A 20,990-nucleotide genomic window follows, 5' to 3' on the forward strand; every position below is an offset into this window, starting at 1 on the left:
ACATCTAGCAAGTTGATTTTTACCTAAGCCCTCCAAAATAAAAAAAATTTTAAAATAAGAATTTTAATAATACTTACTAATAATGAAATTTAATAAAAGTTTTAAGGTTTTTTTTTGTTTAAATGTTACCAGTGAATACAGGAAATTAATACAGTTTCAGATGCCTGGTAACACAGTAAATCCCAGGGAATTTGCTGTCTGATAGGAGAAATGATTTAGTGATAGGTAAGCAAACTCTAGCTCTTCTACACTGCCTTTTAGTTAATAATTGCTGTGGATATTGATGTGGCTGTTACAAGGATTGGGAAATTTTATGTGCCTTTTTCAGAGCCTGAGAAAATTCTTTACTGTCATGAATTAAACTGTAAATGTAATTAAATTAAATAAATTAAACCAGATACTGTAGCAGAGGTTTATACACCACATGTTTAAATAATCCCTGTGAAATATAATATATACTCAGCATGGGAGTCTCCCCTTTAAAACCATCAGGGGTTCAGATTGTGTAATTTTGGCTTTTCAGGGAATGTTGTCATCTGCTCTGTGCTGTGGGTTTTATTGGGGTGCTGCTGGCTGTGTTTGTTCTCCCAGCCTTTCTTCTCTTTTGCAGAACCTCAAAGTTCCAGTTCCAGATGAAATCTCCTTGGAACTAGGTAGGGTGTTCTTGCCCGTTTCTGGCAGGGAAAGGCACAGAGGTGCTCCTGCAGGGGTTAAAATATTCAGGGAAATGACTTTATTCTGAGGTGGAGGGGACACTCCTCAAAAGAATCATTTATTAACTTTGTGACTCACAGACAGAAGAAGGCCAGAACTGCTTCCTGAAGAGCTTCACCGCCAGTTCATCCAGACTATGCAGGATAAAGTGTGCCCAGAAGTGCAGAGGAATCTGGAAGATTTCAGGTAACACCAGTTGTCTGTGTGATTGCCATTAATTCATATCTGCCTTCAGTCAGCATGTCCAGTCCAGGGGAAGCCCAAATTTGAGGGACAGAGTAATTAATCTTAGACTGAATTGAAAATACCACTGGAAAGGACCTCGAAGTGACCAATATTTGAATGCTTTTGGACACTGTTGCAAGTAATCAACTGTCAGATCAATTTTAGAGTTTGGATTCTTCATTCCTTGAAGCTGTTGGAGCCAATTTCAGGATGTAGTTTCTCAGGTGTTGTTGTATAAATCCTTCTTACTAAACGTGTTTATAATCAGCTTATATATTTTTTTTTTCCCTTTTCCTATTTTCCTATAATCCACTTTACAAACTTGTCATGGGCATAGAATAGAATTTGATAATTTTCCTTTTCATGTGGAGTCATAAGAGCTCTGTGCCAACATCAGACATTATACCAAGACAAATATATATATATATAAAAAATATATATATATCTATTTATATTTTATGTATTTTATATATGTATATATAATATATAATACATATATCTATATGTATTATGCATATATATCTTTATGTATTATGCATATATAATATATAATACATATATCTTCATGTATTATGTATATATTATATATAAAATACATATATCTTTATGTATTATGTATATATTATATATAAAATACATATATCTTTATGTATTATGTATATATATTATATATATAATACATGCATCTTTATGTACTATGTATATATATAATATGTAAAATACCTATATCTTTATGTATTATGTATATATATAATATATATAATACATATATCTTTATTATGTATATATAATATATAATACATATCTTTATGTATTATGTATATATATTATATATAGATATATAAAATACATATATCTATACATATTTTATATATATATTACGCAAATGTATAATTGTGTAATAATGGACTTTTTCATACCTAAAAGGTCTCAATTCAATCTATACTTTAACTACACAACCTGGTTTGTGTGCAGAAGAGTTTGCTGCACAATAACCACTTTTCCTTGATGGTTGCAATGCCTCTCTTAATAAACATCCCACAGCCTCTCTGGGCAACCTGAGAGCCTCACAGGGAAGAATTTCTTCTTAATATCTAATTAATTCTTCTTAATATCTAATCTAAATCTCCCCTCTTCCAGTTTAAAGCCATTCCCCTTGTCCTGTCACCCCTAAAAATCCCTCCACGACTTTTCCATTTCCGTACAATAACGAGACGTGTGTGATGCTCTGGATGTCACTGTGTGGCCTTCTGGGTGTCATGAGGCTGCTGCTCCTCGGTGCAGGGCAGGGTTCAGTCTCCAATGGTGCTTCCCTGTCCCCGTTTTCCAGGCAGAAACGGAGCATGGGATTGACCCTGGCCGAGGGGGAGCTCACCAAGCTGGACGCGGAGCGAGTGCGGGACAGGAACGCGGTGGAGAAGGAGAGAACCTGTGCAGAGCAGATCATTGCTAAAATCGAGGAGGTTCTGTAAGTCACAGCAGTGGAATGCTGGGAGTGTAAAAAGGAAAAAAAAGGATCTGCCCTGAACCCGAAAACAGCAGCACTGAGGAGCTGGGATTTGACATCAGTACATTTACATCACTAAACCAATAGTGGAGTGTGTTTTTTCAAGGAGGAAATGCTGCCACTCTCAGCTTGTGCATTATTAGATCAGTCCTTTTTTTTAGAAACCTATAGCTTCAGAACCCCTTTGTTCTTTTAACATGGGCTGAAGCCAGTTTTCGCAGCTGAACCTTCATTTTTGATTTTGAGTTTTTTGGTTTTTTTTCCCTGCTGGGACTTCTTAACATCCTAAAGGACACTTTGAGCACAGCTACTGATGCTCTTGGGTGGATGTGACTGGGTGTTAATTGGTTTTTGAGTTTCATTTTTCAATTCTTTTGTTTTTTTTCAGGATGACATCTCAGCCTTTGGAAGAAGACAAGAGGTAATGGAAGTTTGGGGGGGTTTAATTTGTGCAGGAAGATCCCCAGTGCTGGCTCTGTTCTCTGAGCAGAGCAAGACAGCCCTCTCCTGGCTGTACCACCAACTCTCATCCCCTAAATCCCCTGCCAGGACTGATTGGAATTCAGACCATCAACCTCTTGCTCTCAGCCTCTTATTATCTGATGTTTGTTGCCTCTGTTTCAGATCTTAAAAATTACTGTCACTGGGAGTTCATGTTTCTTTTTGATTTATTTTGTGTGTGTGCCTTGTCCTGTTCACTTTGTGTGTATGCAACTGGCTGAGTAGCTTTTACTCTACTCCTCACAGTAACCTTTTATTGTTACTTATTTTTACCATAACCCAAAGCTATAATGTGACTTCTCATTTGTATTTAATATAGAATTGTAATTGTATATGTATAGAATTGTATATGTATAGAATTGTATATGTAATTCTCAAAATTTTAGTTTTACCTCCTGGGCTTCTGTGCATTTTATCAGAGAGTCACAGGATGGTTTGGGTTGGAAGGGACTTTAAAGACCATCTGCCATGGGCAGGGACACCTTCCACCATCCCAGGTTGCTCCAAACCCCATCCAGCCTGGCCTTGGACACTTCCAGGGATGAGCAGCCTATTCCACCCATATACTTCATCTTTATAAACTCCATCTTATATTTACAACAGGAGAAATTCTGATATCAACCAAATTTTTCCCAGTGTCTGTGATAGTTTATTTTATATTAAAGAAAAAAAGCCGACTTCCTTTCATTTAAAAACAATCAACTTCTCAATAAAATCTTTGCGTTTGACCTCAATTTTATTGGCAAAGCGTATTTTTCCAATAGGTTTCTCCTTCTCCTCACTCTTTTTTTGTGTCTCCTTGGTAGCTCCACGATGCAATATGTGATTCTTACCTACATGAAACACTTGGGAGTCAAAGTGAAGGAGCCTCGGAACCTGGAGCAGAAGCGTGGCCGTATTGGTTTCCTGCCAAAGATCAAGGTAGTGCTGTTGTGGCCAGGGAGCATCAGTTTAGAATTCAAAATCCACTTTTGCAGGACACACATGGAAAAATTGGGGCTGATTTTACGCTCTTCATCGAGAGGATCTGGGGTGACTGAGCTGCACAGCAGCTGAAATTGGGTTCTGCGTCTGGGAATTAAAAATGAGTGGCCTTTTTAATTCCTTTACCTGTACACCTGAATTCTGACTGCTTGTTTTTCACAAAAAAAGTGAGGTTTTAGCCTCACTTAGCCTTCTTTTTAGCCTTATTTAACCTTCTTTTTAGCCTTATTTAGCCTTTGGGTGAGAAATGTTTCATATCATCACAGAACATGCCGAGTTGGAAGGGACCCACAAGGATCATGCAATCCCATGATGGTCTCATTAATGGTTAATGATGGTTAATCAGCTGTTGGCCTGTGTATTTTACTTTTCTTCTTGACAGACTTGCCCAAAAGCTCATCCTTCATGATGCAGGAAAGCTATTCTTCCTGCCCACCCCCACTTTTCAGGTTATATAATGAATATTTCCACCAAAACTCCCATCTCTGGGGGTGTGATGGCTCGTCCCCCACAGCATGGGGGTGTATCTGGTCACAGTAGCTGCTGATTTCCATCAGCATTCCAGCTTCCCTGGAAATGTTAGGAGTGTTAGGAGCAGTTCTGCACTGACACTGTGAAAAGGTTAGATCAGGCATTCATGACCTTTTGGAAAGGGTAAGATAAGTCACATTTCTCTCCCTCCTCAGTTAAAATCTCAGTAAATAACTGAATTTCAAGCAGTGAGTGATCTGTTTGCTTTTCTTTAACTGCAGCAAAGTATCAAGAAAGAGAAAGAAGGAGAGGAAAAAGGGAAGAGAAGAGGCTTTCCAAATATTCTGGGCCCACCACGGAGACCGAGTCGACACGACAGCAGTGCAAGTATGTCAAGCAGGGCAGTGTATGTTCCCTTTTAGTCTGAAAGCCACACAAGGTCTCTGCTGTCTTTAAAAATTCACGTTAAGAAGGCTCAGTAAACTTTTTGGGGTTTAAAATACATTTTTAAAGACGCAAACCTGTTTTTGTCCTGAAACGCTTCCTCTCCTCGTCACTGGAAACAGGCCTGGGCTCTTTGAGCAGAGTAACTGCTCTGTGTTTGTTCAGTTGGCAGAGCCATGGAGATGCAGAAGCCCAGGCACCCAAAGCACTTACCCACAGCCTCTTCTGTGAGCCCAGAGCCCCCAGATTCCAGCAAGATCCGCCAGAGTGGCTCCTCCAGCGATGGCACAGATGCTCCATACCCACCTGCCAACCCCATGTCCCCCCTGGCAATGGGGCCCTTCTCCTCTCCAGAGGGAAGCAAGGACAGCGAACCAGGTAGGATGGAATGAGTGCAGAGGAATGATCAAAGTTGGTGTTGGGAATGAAGTATGCACAGCACACTTCTGATGCAACAAGCTTGACAAATTAGGAAATCTTTCTGTATCATTAGGTATGATCTTCCTCTCCTTAGTCATCTTTTGTGAATTGGGAAATCTTACCGTGACCAGAAATTGTTGTCAGTGGGGTTCTGTCACTTTGGCATTGGATCATCCAGCAGGAAGGACCCAGTCCCAGTGCCTGCTGTTGGAAGCAGCAGCCTGTGTCACCTGGGATTTGTCACTGAGATTTTTCTTACCAGCCCAGGAATTCAGTTCCTCCAGCTCTGAGCTGAAGTGAAGCTGGAATCAAGAGGCTCTGAGGAGGCTGGAAAGTTCTCTAATGTCCTCTCATTTGGTTCTTGACATTTCCCACTTACCCTCTGTCTAGGTTTGAAGCAGCCTGGAGAAGCTCCACCTGCCAGTGACTCCCTGGATGGCACACCCCGCACACCCAACACCACCTTTGAATTCCCATCTCCTTTGGAAAACCTGCAGGAGGAGGAGGGAGAGTCAGAGAGGTAACTGGGGTTGCTTGAGTGAGCCTTGAGAGAGTGCTGGAATCAGAGTATCCTGAGTTGGGAGGGACCCATGGGGACCATTGCAGTCCAACTCCTGTGTCAGTGTGACCATGGCTGTTGAAACAGTCCATAAAATTATTAGTGACATCATTTTTATTGGCAGAATTAGAACCACTGGTCTGTGTCTGCTGCTGTGGTAATACTAAAAAACTCTGTGTCAGGAGGGTGAGTCTGACAGGGGACAAAATGTTCTAGTGAGGAGCTCAGAGCTGTACTCTGAAGTTGTGCTGAGTGTCTGAGCAGGGGGAATTCAGGCATAAGCTTCCCTAATAATTTCTTTTCTTCCTTGCAGAATGGTTGACATGGGAACACCAAAGCCTTTTCGCAAGTGAGTGTGCTTAGAAATGTTTGAACTGCACTGAATTGTTTGGGGCTTGAGAGGTTCTGAAGCAGAAGGCAGCAGTGCTCCTTGTTCTGAGCCAGCACAGTTGTCTGCAGGATCTTTTCTTTAATAACATCTATATGGAATCAGACACTGGCAGCCACATATAGGACAGGTGGAGTGAGTCACATGCAAATAAACCCTTTGATCTCTGGGTGAAGTGGAGTGATTGCTGTATCTCCTGATTTGAATGGCTGTTAGGTTAGGGAGTAGACATTTCCATATTTTCTCTTTAAACCCGTGTGTTGCTGTTGGCTCTGGATCTGCAGATAGACAGAGGAAAGAAATTGTGACGTGCCCTTTCACTGGCTTGATGTTTGACTCCAAGCAAATTATTTGATCTGTGTCATTAAAAGGAGGGTTGTGGAAGCACTGGAAGAACAGATATTCACTTTTAGTTGTAAAGGGCAAAATTAGAGCCTGTGCCTATAGGTTCAGACATCAAACAGCCTCCAGCTGACATTAAGAGCATGTTCATAATCCTCTACAACTGACATATATATGCTTAGCATTTCTTTCTTAACACCCGTGCCTGAAATGGGAAGTGTCTGACATCTTTTTCTCACATTAGGATGGACAGTGTTGGCTTTGCAGATGTGCAGAGTGAAGATGAGCTCTATGATTTTGACATGGACATGGACCCTCCCAACTGGCAGCAGCTCGTGAGCAGGGAAGTGCTGATGGGGCTCAAACCCTATGAAATCAAGCGCCAAGAAGTGATTAATGGTGAGATGGATGTTCTTTCCTAGCTCAGCAAGCACACAAAAAAAAGTTGAAACCTGTGCTCTGGAGCTTTGAAGTTCTTAAAATTTAAAACTAGGTGTGTTTTCACTGATCTACTCAAAGTAGTAGCTGTTAACTTCTGACTGGCAGAGTTCTTGTGTATAAAAATTGTACTTGTTGCTGAAAAGTATTCTGAGACTGGTCCAGTCCTTAGAGAAGAAATAAACAATATTAAGTGGTTATTAAACAATATTAAGGTACTGAAAGGCCAGTTTGCAATATATTCTATGAAAGAAAGCAAGAGAAGCTTGATTTTTTGGAAAGCACACGGTGCAAATGCTACTCCCAAACTTCATCTTCAAAGCTTCATCTCAGTTCCAGGACTCTCTGTGTGGCTTTATGAGCTGCTCAGAGTTCACTGGTGGTTTGGGGTCAATTATGAGCCGTGAATCAATTGGCTTCTCTCTTCTTTCAAACATGGGATTATAGCAGAGCGTGGCTCCGTGCTGGAATATGGGCCAGCAAGGGAAGTGCTGGTGAAGGGAGACTGTTCTAACTTAATACCCTGACTTCTGTTTGCTTCGTGTTTGGCTCCATGTGCCTCACAACCCCTGTTTCCTCTCTCCCCTCAGAGCTGTTTTACACAGAGAGAGCCCACGTCCGCACGCTGAAGGTCCTGCACAACGTCTTCTACCAACGTGTGACCAGGGAAGGGATCCTCAACTCCAGTGACAAACGCAAAATCTTCTCCAATCTGGAGGATATCCTTGGCCTTCATGGTAGGAGCAGCTGAGGTGCCTTTCACCTGGAATTCTGGGTGCCAACAGCTGAGAAATTTAAGCAAAGCGACCCCGAAACAAGAGGCAGCTTCGTGCAGCACTTGAGATAAAATGGAGCGTTACATCTGGGCTTCCTTTGGCACACAGTTGTTATATTTCTGATTTACAGAGATATTTTGATCAGGGAAGCATCTGCCCAGTGCTCCAGCCCTTGCTTCCTCTTATCTGTGTGCACAGCCTGCCTCGTGCTGATTCCTGCTGGATAAAAGGAGCAGTGCTTTGATGAATGGGCTTTGTGGGTCAACATCAAGATGTTACAACTGGTTTTTGAAGAGAATATGAAAACAAGAGCTGAAAAGATTGATGTCTTGCAGGTGGTTTTGAAGGGTGGCCCCTCCTGATTGTTTAGGGAAAGAACTGCTCACAAGGGGAATTGCAGCTCTGCCACTGAATAATCACTTGGATGATTTTATGCAGGTGGCTTGAGTTGTGTTCTACATATATTGCTCTTTTAAAAACAGTGATGATGAGCCTCAGAAAAGATAAGATTGGAATGGTTCTTAGGGGTCATTTGAAGGCAGGTGAGACAGAAGTGCAAAGGAGCTACATAGCATTTTCTTAGCTATTCCAAATTTATTGTGTTGCAGGATAATGTTTTTTATTTAAATGAAATTACTGCAAATCTAGTCTTCTAGAATAGCTTTTAGTTTAAAATAATTGCTGAAAATTAAGCAATTTGACCACTATTAATAAAATTTTACTTTTTTATTGTTATTTTTAAGTTGCACTGAATGATCAGATGAAAACTGTCCGGAAAAGGAACGAGACTTCTGTCATTGGCCAAATTGGGGAAGACTTGCTCTCCTGGGTAAAATTCCTTTATGCTTCCTTACATTTGAAAATAATGTTTCAATAGAATGACAAACAGAGGCAGAGGTTGGTGAAGGCAATTTCCAGCTAATGGGAACTGAAGGTCTGAGAGTTGTCATTTCTATGGAGCTGGAGAATGAGGGTGGAAGGGAAGCAGGAAGAACTTCTGTGGGCTTTCATTTGGTTAGAGATAAGAGTAATTTAAGGAACAGAAATAATTTCCTTCAGTTGTGTGGGTAGAATAGAAAGGTAGTTTTGGAGACACAAAGGTGAGAGTAGCATTTTGAAAAATGTAATTGCACCATTTATTTCAGTAACACTGAAATATCTTGTGTTGCCTGCGGTGCAGTTAAAAGTTAAAAATACTTATTTCTAATCTTGGAATTTACATAGCTGAACCTTTTCAAGTTCTGTAGCACTGCTGAAGGCTTCATTTCTGAGATCCTTGTGGAAAGGTTTGGCTGCCCCATCCCTGGAAGTGTTCAAGGCCAGGTTGGATGGGGTTTGGAGCAACCTGGGCTAGTGGAGGTGTCCCTGCCCGTGGCAGGGGGTGGGACTGGATGGGCTTTAAGGTCCCTTCCCACCCAAACCATTCTGCCATTCTGTGATGTGGTTGGGCTGGAAACAGGAGAACTGTAGAGTTTGGGATGTTCCTCAGGAAAATGGGAAGGCAGAGCCTTAAACCAGGGCAGAAATTCACTCCTCATGTTTTGCCACCAGCTCGTTTCTCCCCTGGCCACACCAGTGGCTCTGTGTCTGTGGAGGGTGGCACATGCTGAGCCTGAGCCTGTCTAAACTTGGCTTTCTTTGGCTTTCTGGCACAGTTTAGTGGAGCAGCAGAGGAGAAGCTGAAACATGCCACTGCCACGTTCTGCAGCAACCAGCCCTTTGCCCTGGAGGTCATCAAGTCCCGCCAGAAGAAGGACTCGCGCTTCCAGACCTTCGTGCAGGTGAGTTTGACACCGGGGTTGGAGCTGCCCCGAGGATGTGGCTGGGGGCCAGCACAGCCTCCTGAATGCTTGTAGATCGAGTTCCAGTAATTAATGACATCATGTCTAACATTGTCTTCAGGTTGGGATCCTTTCCAGCCCTGTATTTATCTCTTGCTAATCGTTCCCGGAGGGAGGAGCCTTTAATTGTGGGGAACACGGAATGTCCTGGTGGGATGCAGGGGAGCACGTGGTGTCCCGGGGAGGAGGTGGCATCTCACTGGGGGTGGCTGATTCCCAAGGATGAGGAATTCTGTGGGGAAAAGCGCTTAGGGCAGTGCCATTTCAGTGCTTGCCAGGGGCAGGAGACAGATGATGTGCACCCGCTCTGCCTGCCAGGAAAGGGGCTTGGATACATGTGGCATTTGCAGGAGAGAACATTATCTTCATTACCACGGGCTGGGGAGGGCTCGGGGAATGCAAGGGGAGATGATATTGAAAAATGTACTGTGTTTTGCTGCGGTGTGAAAGCCTAAAGTGATGTGTTCCCTGTGTGGTGCTGACTGAGATTGATGGGGGATGGTCCCAGGCCTCTGGGAAGTAATGAGGGAAGGAAGGCACTGCTCTGGTGATGAGCTCTTCCTCTGTGTAATTGCAGATGGAGAGGGGCTGCCTTGTCTGGGTGATAGATCTTGGCACTTCTTGTCTTGTATTTAATTACTGGAAAGCGAAGTAATAGACATTTATGTGATGAATAGATGTTATGCATTCAGGTAATTATGGCCTTAATAAAAATGACAAATGCAGATATTGTGCTGTTCAAATTTAGGATGCTGAGAGCAATCCCCTGTGCCGCCGGCTGCAGCTGAAGGATATCATTCCCACGGAGATGCAGAGGTTGACAAAGTACCCCCTTCTGCTGGATAACATTGCTAAGTACACAGGTAAAGCCTTTCCACAGGGGTTTATGATCCACCTCAGCAGGTTTTCCCAGGTAAAAGTGATTTCGAAGCACGTGTTGAAGAGCTGTTCAATTTTATCTTGTTTTCATTGTGACCTCGCTGCTGCCTTCTGCACAGGAGGGGAGGCTAGGAAAATAACAAAAAGGAAAACCCTTTGTATACAAAAATACAAAGTATTTGTTCCTTCTTAGGTGGGAAAAAAGAAAATTCACCGTGAAATAAGTGAATCTATTGAATCTCCAAAGCATCACAAGGTTCTCATGTTCTTGCAGAGGGTGGGATTTAGTTAGAATGTGTTACACTGAAAGATATTTCTAGCATAACAGTGTGATTAATAATATTACAAAAAGCCTTTCCAGGTTTACTATCTGATACCTTCTGCAGTGTAATTTCATTACTCATAAAAAATAGGCTGCATTTACAAGTTCCCCCTAATCATAATTAGGAAAGCATGTGACACTCCATTATCTTTGATGTACTGGTTTATGTGCCTGTTAACTAAATTCTCAGTGTGGCTTGTGGTGGTGAGAATTGATGGGTTCACCTGTGTCTCTTCCCTTTGTGGTGAAGATTTTGGATTTCTCAGGTTATTGTGCAGTGAGTAGTTGTCACAAGCCCCTCAGAAAAGGGAGAGTAACAACCATTGTGCTGTGTATGAAGATCTGCAGCTTAAAATGAGTTATCTCCTGCCACAAATCTCATTTTTATCACCTCACCTTTGCAACGCGCCTTTTGTTGACAGACTCAGCTGCGAGTTTAACTTCCCTTTCTCAGGTTTGAGAAGCTGCACTAGATTGCTGGCTTCTCAAACCTTTTTTTTGGGAAAGCATTGTTCCATTTTCCTTCTTCTCTTGCAGAGCTGCCTGAAGAGAAGGAGAAAGTCAAGAAAGCCGCAGATCACTGTCGTCAGATCCTCAACCACGTGAACCAGGCTGTCAAAGAGTCAGAGAACAAGCAGGTGGGAGGTGACAGAGGGAGCACTGAGGGTTGGGGGGGAATAATAAGCTGTTTAAGGCACCTGGAGTCTCCACTTGTGACTTTATGTTGTGCTCAGAGATGTTTTGTGGCACTTGTGAGAGGAGGATCCCAGGGTTTGGGAGTGTGTGGAGGTGCATCCATGGAAATGTTCAGGCCTGCCCTGTGACACCAGGGAGTTTTGCTGCTCAAAGTGACCCTTTTTGTCGTGTTTTCTGCAGCATTTGGAAGATTATCAGCGTCGGCTCGACCTGTCCTACCTGAAGCAGTCTGAGGATCCCATGATGGATGAGTTCAGGGTGAGTTGAAAACACTGAACCCATCTCTCTGCAAATTGCGTTTGCAACCCTCCCATTCAGTTTGTGCTTCTTTCTACCACAATCTTCTGATGTGCACTCAAATGGTCTTCAGAGGTAAATGTTTCTGTACAAAAATGAAAACAATTAGTCTCAAAAATGTGAGTTTTGCCACCTTCCTCAAGATCTCTGGGGATGTAACAACCCAGCTCTGCACAGAATGGTGTTGATGGAGCTCTGTGAAACAAATCTTAATGGTCAAAGCTCAAGCAGTGTTTCATATGAGAGATATCTGATGGGTGATGAGTCTTATTGTGGATTATATCTCATGTGATTGCACATCTTAGGGGTGCTGTTGGAAGTGGGGAGGCCTCAGAGAGCCTTGAGGTGTAGCAGTGCAATTGGCTGTAAAAGAAGAGCTTGTGCACAGGCTGATCTCTATAAGAGATCCACAGGTAGAGCCAAATAAAGTCTAAAGTCCAGTGTTACAAATATTCTGGTTCATGGCCCCTGTAAAGTCATGTTAGTGAAGCTGGTTCCTTGCTGGTTGCTCCCCCCAAAGTCAGTGTGTAGCCAAAAAAAATTTTTCTCTGAAGACTTTTCTGTGAAACTGTGTCATGTGTCCTTCCCACAAATAAAAAACCTGCAAGCATTCAGAGAGGAAGTGAACAACTCACTGGCAGTTATGAAATCTTGCTGTCATTGATTGTAGACTCTGAGGCTTGGAAGGGATGAATTGTGAAAATTGTCACTTCTGCCTGCAGATCTAAATGTCACAAGCACTGAAATGCCTGAAGAATCCATTGACATTATAAATTCCGTCAGATCATTGGGATGATTTGTATATCATTTGTAGGCACACTTGACTTGCAAATCGAGTGCTGAGGCATTAACCAGTTGTAATGCTGGAACTGCAAACTTCATGCAGGATGTTGGAAAAGCTCCTCCTAGGAAACGGGTGGCATCCTGATGCCTTAGGAGCTTGGCTTGGTAGGAAAATCCTCCACCCTGTGACACTCAGCATCTGCAAAAGAGCAGGGGAGGAGGAAGAGTGATAACAAACATCTCTCACAACATTTTGGGTTGCACTCACAAGCTGCTCCTGCTCCACGTTTCTTTTCCCAATCTGGGTTTAGCTGCTTCTCTCCAAAGTGGAGTCCCTCTGGCAACCCTGTGTTTTATCGTGACTTGCTTCCATGGAAATTTCACAGTGCTGCTTCTTTTCTTTCCCCTGGTGACAGAACTTGGACCTAACAAAGAGAAAAATGCTCCATGAAGGGCCTCTGACTTGGAAGGTGAATCGTGACAAAACCATTGGTGAGTCTGTGCCATCCCCTGCCTTCCCTGGGTCTCTGTGTGTTTGCTGGGAAGGAGAGAAGGAGAAAGCATTGCTCAGCTCCCAATTATTCTCCTTCCTGCCACATGTAATAATGCCTGTGTGCTCCTCAGAGCTGATTAAATTATTCTTGTCAATTCTGAAATGTGCTGGAGCATCATTAGGGCCATGCAGGGACACAGCAGTCAGTCATGAGATGATCCAATTCCATCTGTAGCTTTCTGCTGTAGTTTTCATGAGGAAGATTTGCAAGCTTTGCCTGGAATGGCACAGCACTGATTGCTGCCTCTGCATGAGTAATCAAAAATGCTGCTTTTTGCCTTCTGCAGGGGTGTGATAGGAAACTCGGAATCTTTAACTCGTTCTGGGTTCTTTTTGCACTCTGGGCAGATCTCTACACTCTGCTGCTGGAGGACATTCTGGTGCTGCTGCAGAAACAAGATGATAAGCTGGTGCTGAAGTGCCACAGTAAGATCTTGGCCTCCACAGCCGACAGCAAACACACCTTCAGCCCCATCATCAAGCTCAACACCGTCCTGGTTCGTCAAGTGGCAACAGGTCAGTGTGACCCACTGAGGAGGCAAAAGAAGAAGCCAAAAATAAAGGCTTAGCTCAGTTGAGGAGAGAAGTTTTTGTGTGGAGATCCAGAGTAGAACACGGGAAACTGCGTAGGTTTAATTCTTGGTTGTCCAACACCGTGCTTAGTATGTATGAGCTGTTTAACTCCTCTGCAGGCATTGCTGGGGTTTTAAATAGGCTTCTAAATTAAAGTACTCTGATTGTGTTAGATGAAAAGTACTCTGGAAATTATTAGGAGGGAACAGAGGAGAAATAAAGCTTTTTCAAAGTGGCTTTTTTTTTTTTGAGGACAAATTCCCTGGACAGGGCAAGGTCGATGTGTCCATAATTGCAGCGTTGGAGGGTTATCTCATTACCTGTTCTGTCCTTGCTTTGGGCCAGGGTTTTGGCTTGTTTTAGGACTTTTCAGAAAGCTGTGTGGCCCGAGGCATCCTAGTTAAATCCTTTCTTCCCTGTGTTGGTGCAGATAACAAAGCTTTCTTCGTCATCTCCATGTCGGAGAACGGCGCTCACATTTACGAGCTGGTGGCACAGACTGTCTCAGAAAAGAACGTGTAAGTAACTGCTGCAGCTCCAGCTGCTGCTGGCTTTGGTGTGCTCCAGAGGTCTTTTCCAGCTGTAGTACCTGTGCAGGTGCCCCTGAGTTCCTACTCTAAGCTAAAAACACAGCTCTGATGCTCTAAGTCAGTCTCTCCTAAGCTGGAGAAAGCAGGGGAGGGTGAACACACACCTATTAGTGAGCACGTGTATTATATTAAAAGCCCCAAACCCATACAGTGTTTCTGTTGTTATGTTTGCCCTCTGACTCGCTCCAGACCCATTCTGACCTCAAAAATGTTTTTTTTTTTACCCTTGAAATTCTGTTTTTCTCTGACTGACTGCCAGATAAGATTAAATAATCCTGCATCTTCATGCAGAACCAGGTATCTCTGCAGACTTGGATACTGGTGTCTCAAGCACCCCCAATGCAGGAATTTGATCCCCTGGCTAAAAGATTTTATTTCCTTTTTGGTAGAAATGCTTTTCTTCTGAAGTATAAGACTTATTTATGGGATACATGGCAACTTGTCATGTGTCATGTATGAAAGTCTTCAGTAATATGTGAAATAATGCTTTTGTATATATTTATATATAAAATAACTGGTTCATCTGGCAACTGCTAAGGTCCTGTCTGTCATTTCCTTCTGCTGAAAAGTATCCTGGTGAGGTGTGCTACTGGGGAATTGAATGTAACAGAACTTGAACAAAAGCTATTTCTGTTGATAAGAAAAGCAGTAATAAAGTCTAAAAAAAAGTATCAGCTGGATTTAAGAGGCGTTAAATAGAAAAGTATTCATTATGCTTCACTTGTTGCATGGTTTTATTTGATGTTTCTGCTGTAGGTGGCAGGACCTCATAGCCCAGATGGCAGGGACTGTGAAAATGGGGAGTGCCAGGAGAGTGATTCCACTCCCACAGTCAGGCCCTGGAGAGTAAGTAAAAGCTGGAGGAGGAAGGGCTGGTTTTCCTTTTTCCAGCACCCGTCCTGCTCAGAGATTGCCAGCCAGAGCAGGGATTCTCCTGCAGAGACTCAGCTCAATGTGACTAAAGGAATGTGCTGGTTCTTCCCTCCCTGCAGGGAGGAGCGTGAAGAAGAGGAGCAGCAGAAGCTCAAAGAGCAGCACGACATTCCTGCCAGCAGCCTCCAAAGCCCAGGTAAAACAGGGATTCAGGTAAATGGGCTCAGTGGATTTGCTGCATGGAGTGCAGATGTGCCAAGCCATGTTCCTCGTGGCTTGGGGATCTTTGATATTTTTCTTCAAAGGAAAAGTCGTGTGGAGAAGTGATGCTGAACCTCTTGGAAACGTACCTCTTACTATTCCCTTCTGTTTTATAAATTGCTGGGAAAGAGTCTGTTTTAACCCTGGATTGAACTGGCTCAAGAACTGTGTTTTTTAGTGTTTTCAGAGTTTTCTGTGTGAAGCAGAATCCTCTGAAATTTCCCATTGTATTTGACGTGGTCGTTTCACCTGAATGTCTGTTTTCTGCTCACCAGATAAAGATTTGGGGCTGGAATCTCCCCTAATACTGAACACTCAGTCCTCATCACCCATCATGTCTGAAAAGGCCAAGGTGGGGAGCCTGCTGGTGTCTGAAGGGCAGTTTGAGAAGGTGCAGCAGGCAGAGCTGACCCTCAAAGACTCCTCTGCGTGTTATGAACACACAGCCAGCAGTTCCCCCTCGCTGTCAGAGGGGCAGTGGGCACGGGATGCATTGAGGAACTGTGAGTATCCATGGGCAGTGTCCACTGGGATATGATTTAGAGGTGAAAACTGTTAGCTCAGCCATCAGTGATCCAAATTAAAATCAAACAACCCGTTCCTATTAATTCTCAGTTCTCCCTGTGCTGTATTTCACAGCAAAATGGATCTGACAGCCAGGAATTCAAAGTTCTGGATTCATATTTTGACCCTTCCTTTGACTTGAAGGCATCTCATTGTTTTTCTGTGGTTTTCTCATGTATAAAATGAATTGTGTATAAAATGTTAATGAATTGTCAGTGTCCATGGAGTGCTTTGATGACAAAATTGTATTGCAGAACTTAGTGCAGTGCTGGACAGTGCCATTGCTAGTCAGCAGTGAATTTTTAAGACAAGGCAGTCAGCCTGTGGACTTCTATCCTGCTCCAGTGCTATGGAAATGAGAGGTTTTGTGATTTTCAACTATTTTTTTTTTTGTAAAATCCTGCAAATTGGATATATGTGAACTTGAGCAAGTCCAAGTTCTGATTTCCTGAGGACTTGGAGGTGGTTGGGTATAATTAGATCAACACTTGTGTGTGTCAAAAAGGAGTTTTTCTGATGGACAGACGATTCTTTAAAATTGTTTATAGAAGATTTTTAATCACTTCCTCTGTTCTCCAGTACATCTCCTTTCAGAGGAATAACGCTGTGCAACCTCCTCCATCAGCTCTAGCAGTGCAAATCCTAAATAGAACTTCCTAAAATTTGAATGAATTCATTAATCCATATATCTCTTCTTGGCAACTCTCAAAGGGACACTCAGTCCCTCCGTTGTACTTGGAGGGAAGAGTCTGTATTGCTGCTCTGGGGGCTCTTTGACTCTCCCAAAATTCAGAGCACTCACATCCTTGGCCCCAGTTCCTTCTCTCTGTACAAGTAATGACAGTCCTCTGCAATCTCTGAGTTATCTTGGATCTCTTAATCCATTTATTCTTCTTCTTACAGGATTCAAAGTCCCTTTCTGATTGGGAACGTTGCACAAATGTTCTTGGTATTTTGTTTTCAGAGGCCAGTGCTAAAATAAATCTTAGTCTGGGGGTGTGCAAGGACACTCTTGGTGACCTTACACCATCTCCTGACTTCTCAGAATTAAAACAGCAACTCTCCAACAGCAGCAGAGGGTCACTCAAGTTTTGAGATGAGTGACTTTTCCTTTGTATGACATCATAGCTTTTTTTTTTTGGGTGTTACAAGAGCACTCTGTGGAAAGGATGAACAGTTACACCCTTGACAGCATCACAGCTTTGTTTTGAACAATATGTCCTTATTTTGAAGTGTTTGGTTGGGATAATTTGAGAGCTAAAGGAATGTGGGTTGAAGTTCAAACAGGCATAAATTTGCATGAAATTTTAGGGAAACATTTCTTTGATTTTTTTTATTTTTTTTTTTTTTGATCTGTCATTTCAAAATCGAGTGGAATAGTCACAAGATGCTCACAGGAATGGAATAGTCACAAGATGCTCACAGGAATGCAATAATCACAGGGAATCCCCTGTCACAGCCACAGGGTGAAACCCAGGCACTCCAGCTAATTCCAGCAGGCAATTCCTTTGTTTTTCTCTAAGAAGATGGAACTTGCACTGACATGTTTGCTCTCACTTATGAGTTGAAACCTGGAGTAAGACCTGAGCCCTTAATACATTTATTTTTATCCCTCTTTTTCCTGGCAAGAGCAACGAGAGGAGATGCACCTCGGTGGAGGGGTGACCTTTCTGTCTGGTTTAATCACTGTGACCGTGTCCTCTCCTTGCAGTGGGTTTGCTGAGGCAGCTGTTGGTGCAGCAGTTTGGCCTGGCTGAGAAGGGCACCCTGGAAGAGCGGCAGCGCTTCCCAAGGTTCAGGACTGTCTCCCAGGAAGCCCAGACGGAGAGCGGGAACGAGCTCCAGCACTCGGACAGCGACAAATCCCAGCCTGGCTCGGACAGAACACTGCCCACAACTGAGGAATCCACAGCTGGTTATGGCCTCCGGACTTCAGCCGAGTCTCCAGCCCCAGGGGATGCCATGCAGCTGGTGGGGAGAGACCCCAGGCCCAGTGGGAATTTGGGAACGGACCGCGGGACCCCGGAGGCGCCCGGCCTGGAGCTGGAAGGGGTGGGGGCTGAGGAGAGCGGGGAGCACTTTTTTGATGCTCGGGAGGCTCACAGCGATGAAAACCCCTCTGAGAGCGAACTGATGGAGAGGAAGGAGGAAGAGGAGGTGCAAATACGGATCTCAGGTGAGGTTCAGCATCAGAGGCTCCTCTCTTGCTTATCCCAAAGTCAACTCTCGACCTTGACGAGTCGTTCCAGCCCTGGAAAGGGCTGTGCAGACACGTACCTCATGAATTCTGTGTTGTGGAGGCAGAAGCTGCAGTGCTGTGGGGTTTAACACACTGTGACACACCGTAATTGCACAATCCAAGCTCTTGATTGCACTTTCCCTGGACCACTTTATCCCTCAACAGGCTGTTGGGACGTGTGGGGAAAAGGTTTTCCCTGAAGGCAAAGCCCTTTTTTAAGCCCCCATGACTCATGGTGCCATTTTCTGTTGGCTTCTCCTGATCAAGAAAAGAATTTAGCTTTGCACTGTCACAGTCTCCTGTGACCTTACCTCAGCCTGAAGCTCTTAAAAGCTTTATTTTTTTTTTATTATTTCTATTATTATTGCTACATATGGCATATTTGGCAGGTTTTTGTCACTAAACTTACCAGAGAAGCTGAGGTTTCTCTCATGTGCATGCTGTATAGAAGTAGCTGCTATTAGGTAGGTTAAAGACTAATAGTCATATAGAAATCTCTTACCCATAAATATGCTTTTATTTAAAAATTGGATTAAATCCATGTGAACAAGCCAATTTGTGACTGCCCGAGCGCTGCCTTCCAACTACATATTGCAAATAATTTTTCTTGCTGAGACATTTTAAATTATTAAAACTGAGCCAACAACTTGAAGCATCTAATTTATTTGTCACCTCTTACACTGTTTACTTTTTTAAGTGTGCAGGGACATCAGAATTAGATTGATCTGTTGTCAGGCAATTCTGACTCCACGTGCTGGCTTTGCTGGGGAGAAATGATTTGATAGAATCCTACCCAGCTGCAGGTTGTGAAAGCATTTCTGTCTGTCACTGCTTTATCTTTTAACATATCAGCAAGCTCAGTTTTAAAGGTAAAAGCATCCTCAGTACCATAAGTGGCAAGTGGAGGTTAGAAATCCAGAAGTTGGGTTTGTCAGGTACCATTAGTGTAAGTGCAGCTTTTTCAGTCATTATAATAGAAACAGAGGTTTTGGAAGAACAGGAGGGTGGGTGATTAGCTCATGGAATATCCTGAGTTGGGAAGGACCCACAAGGATCATCTGAGTCCAACTCCTGTCCATCTAATCATACAGTTTTTAATCTACAGTGCAAAAACCAGTATAAGAGAAACAGATTTTAGTAAAACAGGAGGGTGGGTGATTAGTTTATAGAATATCCTGAGGTGGAATAGACCCACAAGGATCAGAGAGTCATACTCCTGTCCATTTTATCATATAGTTCTTAATCTACAGAGCAAAAACCAGTATTAGAAATAGAAAACAAGAGGGTGGGTGATTAGTTCATAGAGTATCCTGAGGTGTAAGGGACCCACAAGGATCAGAGTCCAACTCCTGTCCATCTAATCATGGAGATTTTAATCTACAGTGCAAAAATCAGTATAATAGAAATGGAAAACCAGAAGAGTGGGGGATTAGCTCCTAGAATATCCTGGGGTGGAAGGGTTTCACAAGGATCAAAGAGTCAAACTCCTGTCCATTTTATCATTCTACAGAGCAAAAACCAGTATTAGAAATAGAAAACAAGAGGGTGGGTGATTAGTTCATGGAATATCCTGGGGTGGAAGGGACCCACAAGGATCAGAGTCCAACTCCTGTCCATCTAATCATGGAGATTAGATGTATAATCAGTATAATAAAAATGGAAAACCAGAAGAGTGGGGGATTAGTTCATGGAATATCCTGGGGTGGAAGGGACCCACAAGGATCAGAGTCCAACTCCTGTCCATCTAATCATGGAGATTAGATGTATAATCAGTATAATAGAAATGGAAAACCAGAAGAGTGGGGGATTAGTTCCTAGAATATCCTGGGGTGGAAGGGTTTCACAAGGATCATCTTGAGTCCAACTCCTGTCTATCTAATCATGGAGATTTTAATCTACAGCGCAAAAACCAGCCCTAATCTCTGAACCAATTCAGAACCCAACCAGTCTGGTCTGATACAATCTGTGTAGCTTTCAGAAAAGCTTCTCCTCAGGCCATTTGAAAATGTCTCAGGAGCTGGGCCTCTCCCCACCTCCCTCCCCTGCAGTGCCTCCAGCGCGGCTGAGCTGGAGGTGGGAGTGACGAGCTGTCCTCTCTCCACAGGAAATTATTTGATCCTCGATGGATATGGAACAGTGCAGGAGAGCTCCACGGACGAGGAGGTGTCCTCCCTGGTCCTCCAGTGCACGGGGGGTGGCCGGGCCCCCTTGGACTCTGCCCGGCAGCACCCGCTGTCCCCCCGGGACGCGCGGTCGGACGGAGGGGGCTCCCCCTTCCCCGAGGAGATGTTGGCCTCGCGCTGGGGGGGAGTGGAAGAGTCCTGCTCCTTCATGGCAAGCCCTCCCCTGCCTCTGGAGATCCGTGTGCAGCTCATGCAGTACATCCAGAACATTGAGGATGCCCTTGAAAAGCTAAAGGTGTGTTGTGTTTCCTACTAAATGTGTGTTGTGTTTCCAACTAAAGGTGTGTTGTGTTCCTACTAAAGATGTGATGTGTTTCCAACTAAAGGTGTGTTGTGTTCCTACTAAAGATGTGTTTGTTCCTACTAAAGGTTTGTGTTTCCTACTAAAGATGTGATGTGGTTCCTACTAAAGGTGTGATGTGTTTCCTACTAAAGGTTTGTGTTTCCTACTAAAGATGTGATGTGGTTCCTACTAAAGGTGTGTTTGTTCCTACTAAAGGTGTGTTTGTTCCTACTAAAGGTGTGTTTGTTCCTACTAAAGGTGTGTTGTGTTTCCTACTAAAGATG

The 20,990-nt window shown here is 43.4% G+C and overlaps 1 protein-coding gene across 2 annotated transcripts in view; it reads left to right on the forward strand.

The window, feature by feature from the left end:
* The window catches only part of ARHGEF12 (Rho guanine nucleotide exchange factor 12), a 73,775-nt gene that overhangs the window by 50,293 nt on the left and 2,492 nt on the right, over window positions 1-20,990 (forward strand). For both annotated transcript variants that reach the window (XM_027699438.1, XM_027699439.1), the window contains exons 16-39: window positions 611-653; window positions 795-900; window positions 2,270-2,407; window positions 2,835-2,867; window positions 3,754-3,868; window positions 4,684-4,789; window positions 5,012-5,224; window positions 5,657-5,786; window positions 6,139-6,174; window positions 6,800-6,954; window positions 7,584-7,730; window positions 8,513-8,598; window positions 9,425-9,550; window positions 10,359-10,473; window positions 11,349-11,449; window positions 11,688-11,765; window positions 13,004-13,079; window positions 13,489-13,656; window positions 14,144-14,231; window positions 15,060-15,149; window positions 15,296-15,372; window positions 15,713-15,940; window positions 17,713-18,177; window positions 20,345-20,658. In XM_027699438.1, coding sequence (XP_027555239.1) covers window positions 611-653; window positions 795-900; window positions 2,270-2,407; window positions 2,835-2,867; window positions 3,754-3,868; window positions 4,684-4,789; window positions 5,012-5,224; window positions 5,657-5,786; window positions 6,139-6,174; window positions 6,800-6,954; window positions 7,584-7,730; window positions 8,513-8,598; window positions 9,425-9,550; window positions 10,359-10,473; window positions 11,349-11,449; window positions 11,688-11,765; window positions 13,004-13,079; window positions 13,489-13,656; window positions 14,144-14,231; window positions 15,060-15,149; window positions 15,296-15,372; window positions 15,713-15,940; window positions 17,713-18,177; window positions 20,345-20,658 — 3,234 coding nt within the window. The remainder of the gene's footprint in view (window positions 1-610; window positions 654-794; window positions 901-2,269; window positions 2,408-2,834; window positions 2,868-3,753; window positions 3,869-4,683; window positions 4,790-5,011; window positions 5,225-5,656; window positions 5,787-6,138; window positions 6,175-6,799; window positions 6,955-7,583; window positions 7,731-8,512; window positions 8,599-9,424; window positions 9,551-10,358; window positions 10,474-11,348; window positions 11,450-11,687; window positions 11,766-13,003; window positions 13,080-13,488; window positions 13,657-14,143; window positions 14,232-15,059; window positions 15,150-15,295; window positions 15,373-15,712; window positions 15,941-17,712; window positions 18,178-20,344; window positions 20,659-20,990) is intronic.

The sequence above is a fragment of the Neopelma chrysocephalum genome, unplaced genomic scaffold (assembly GCF_003984885.1).
Source record: "Neopelma chrysocephalum unplaced genomic scaffold, ASM398488v2 Primary Assembly neopelma1_138, whole genome shotgun sequence".
Classification (NCBI taxonomy): Eukaryota; Metazoa; Chordata; class Aves; order Passeriformes; family Pipridae; genus Neopelma; species Neopelma chrysocephalum.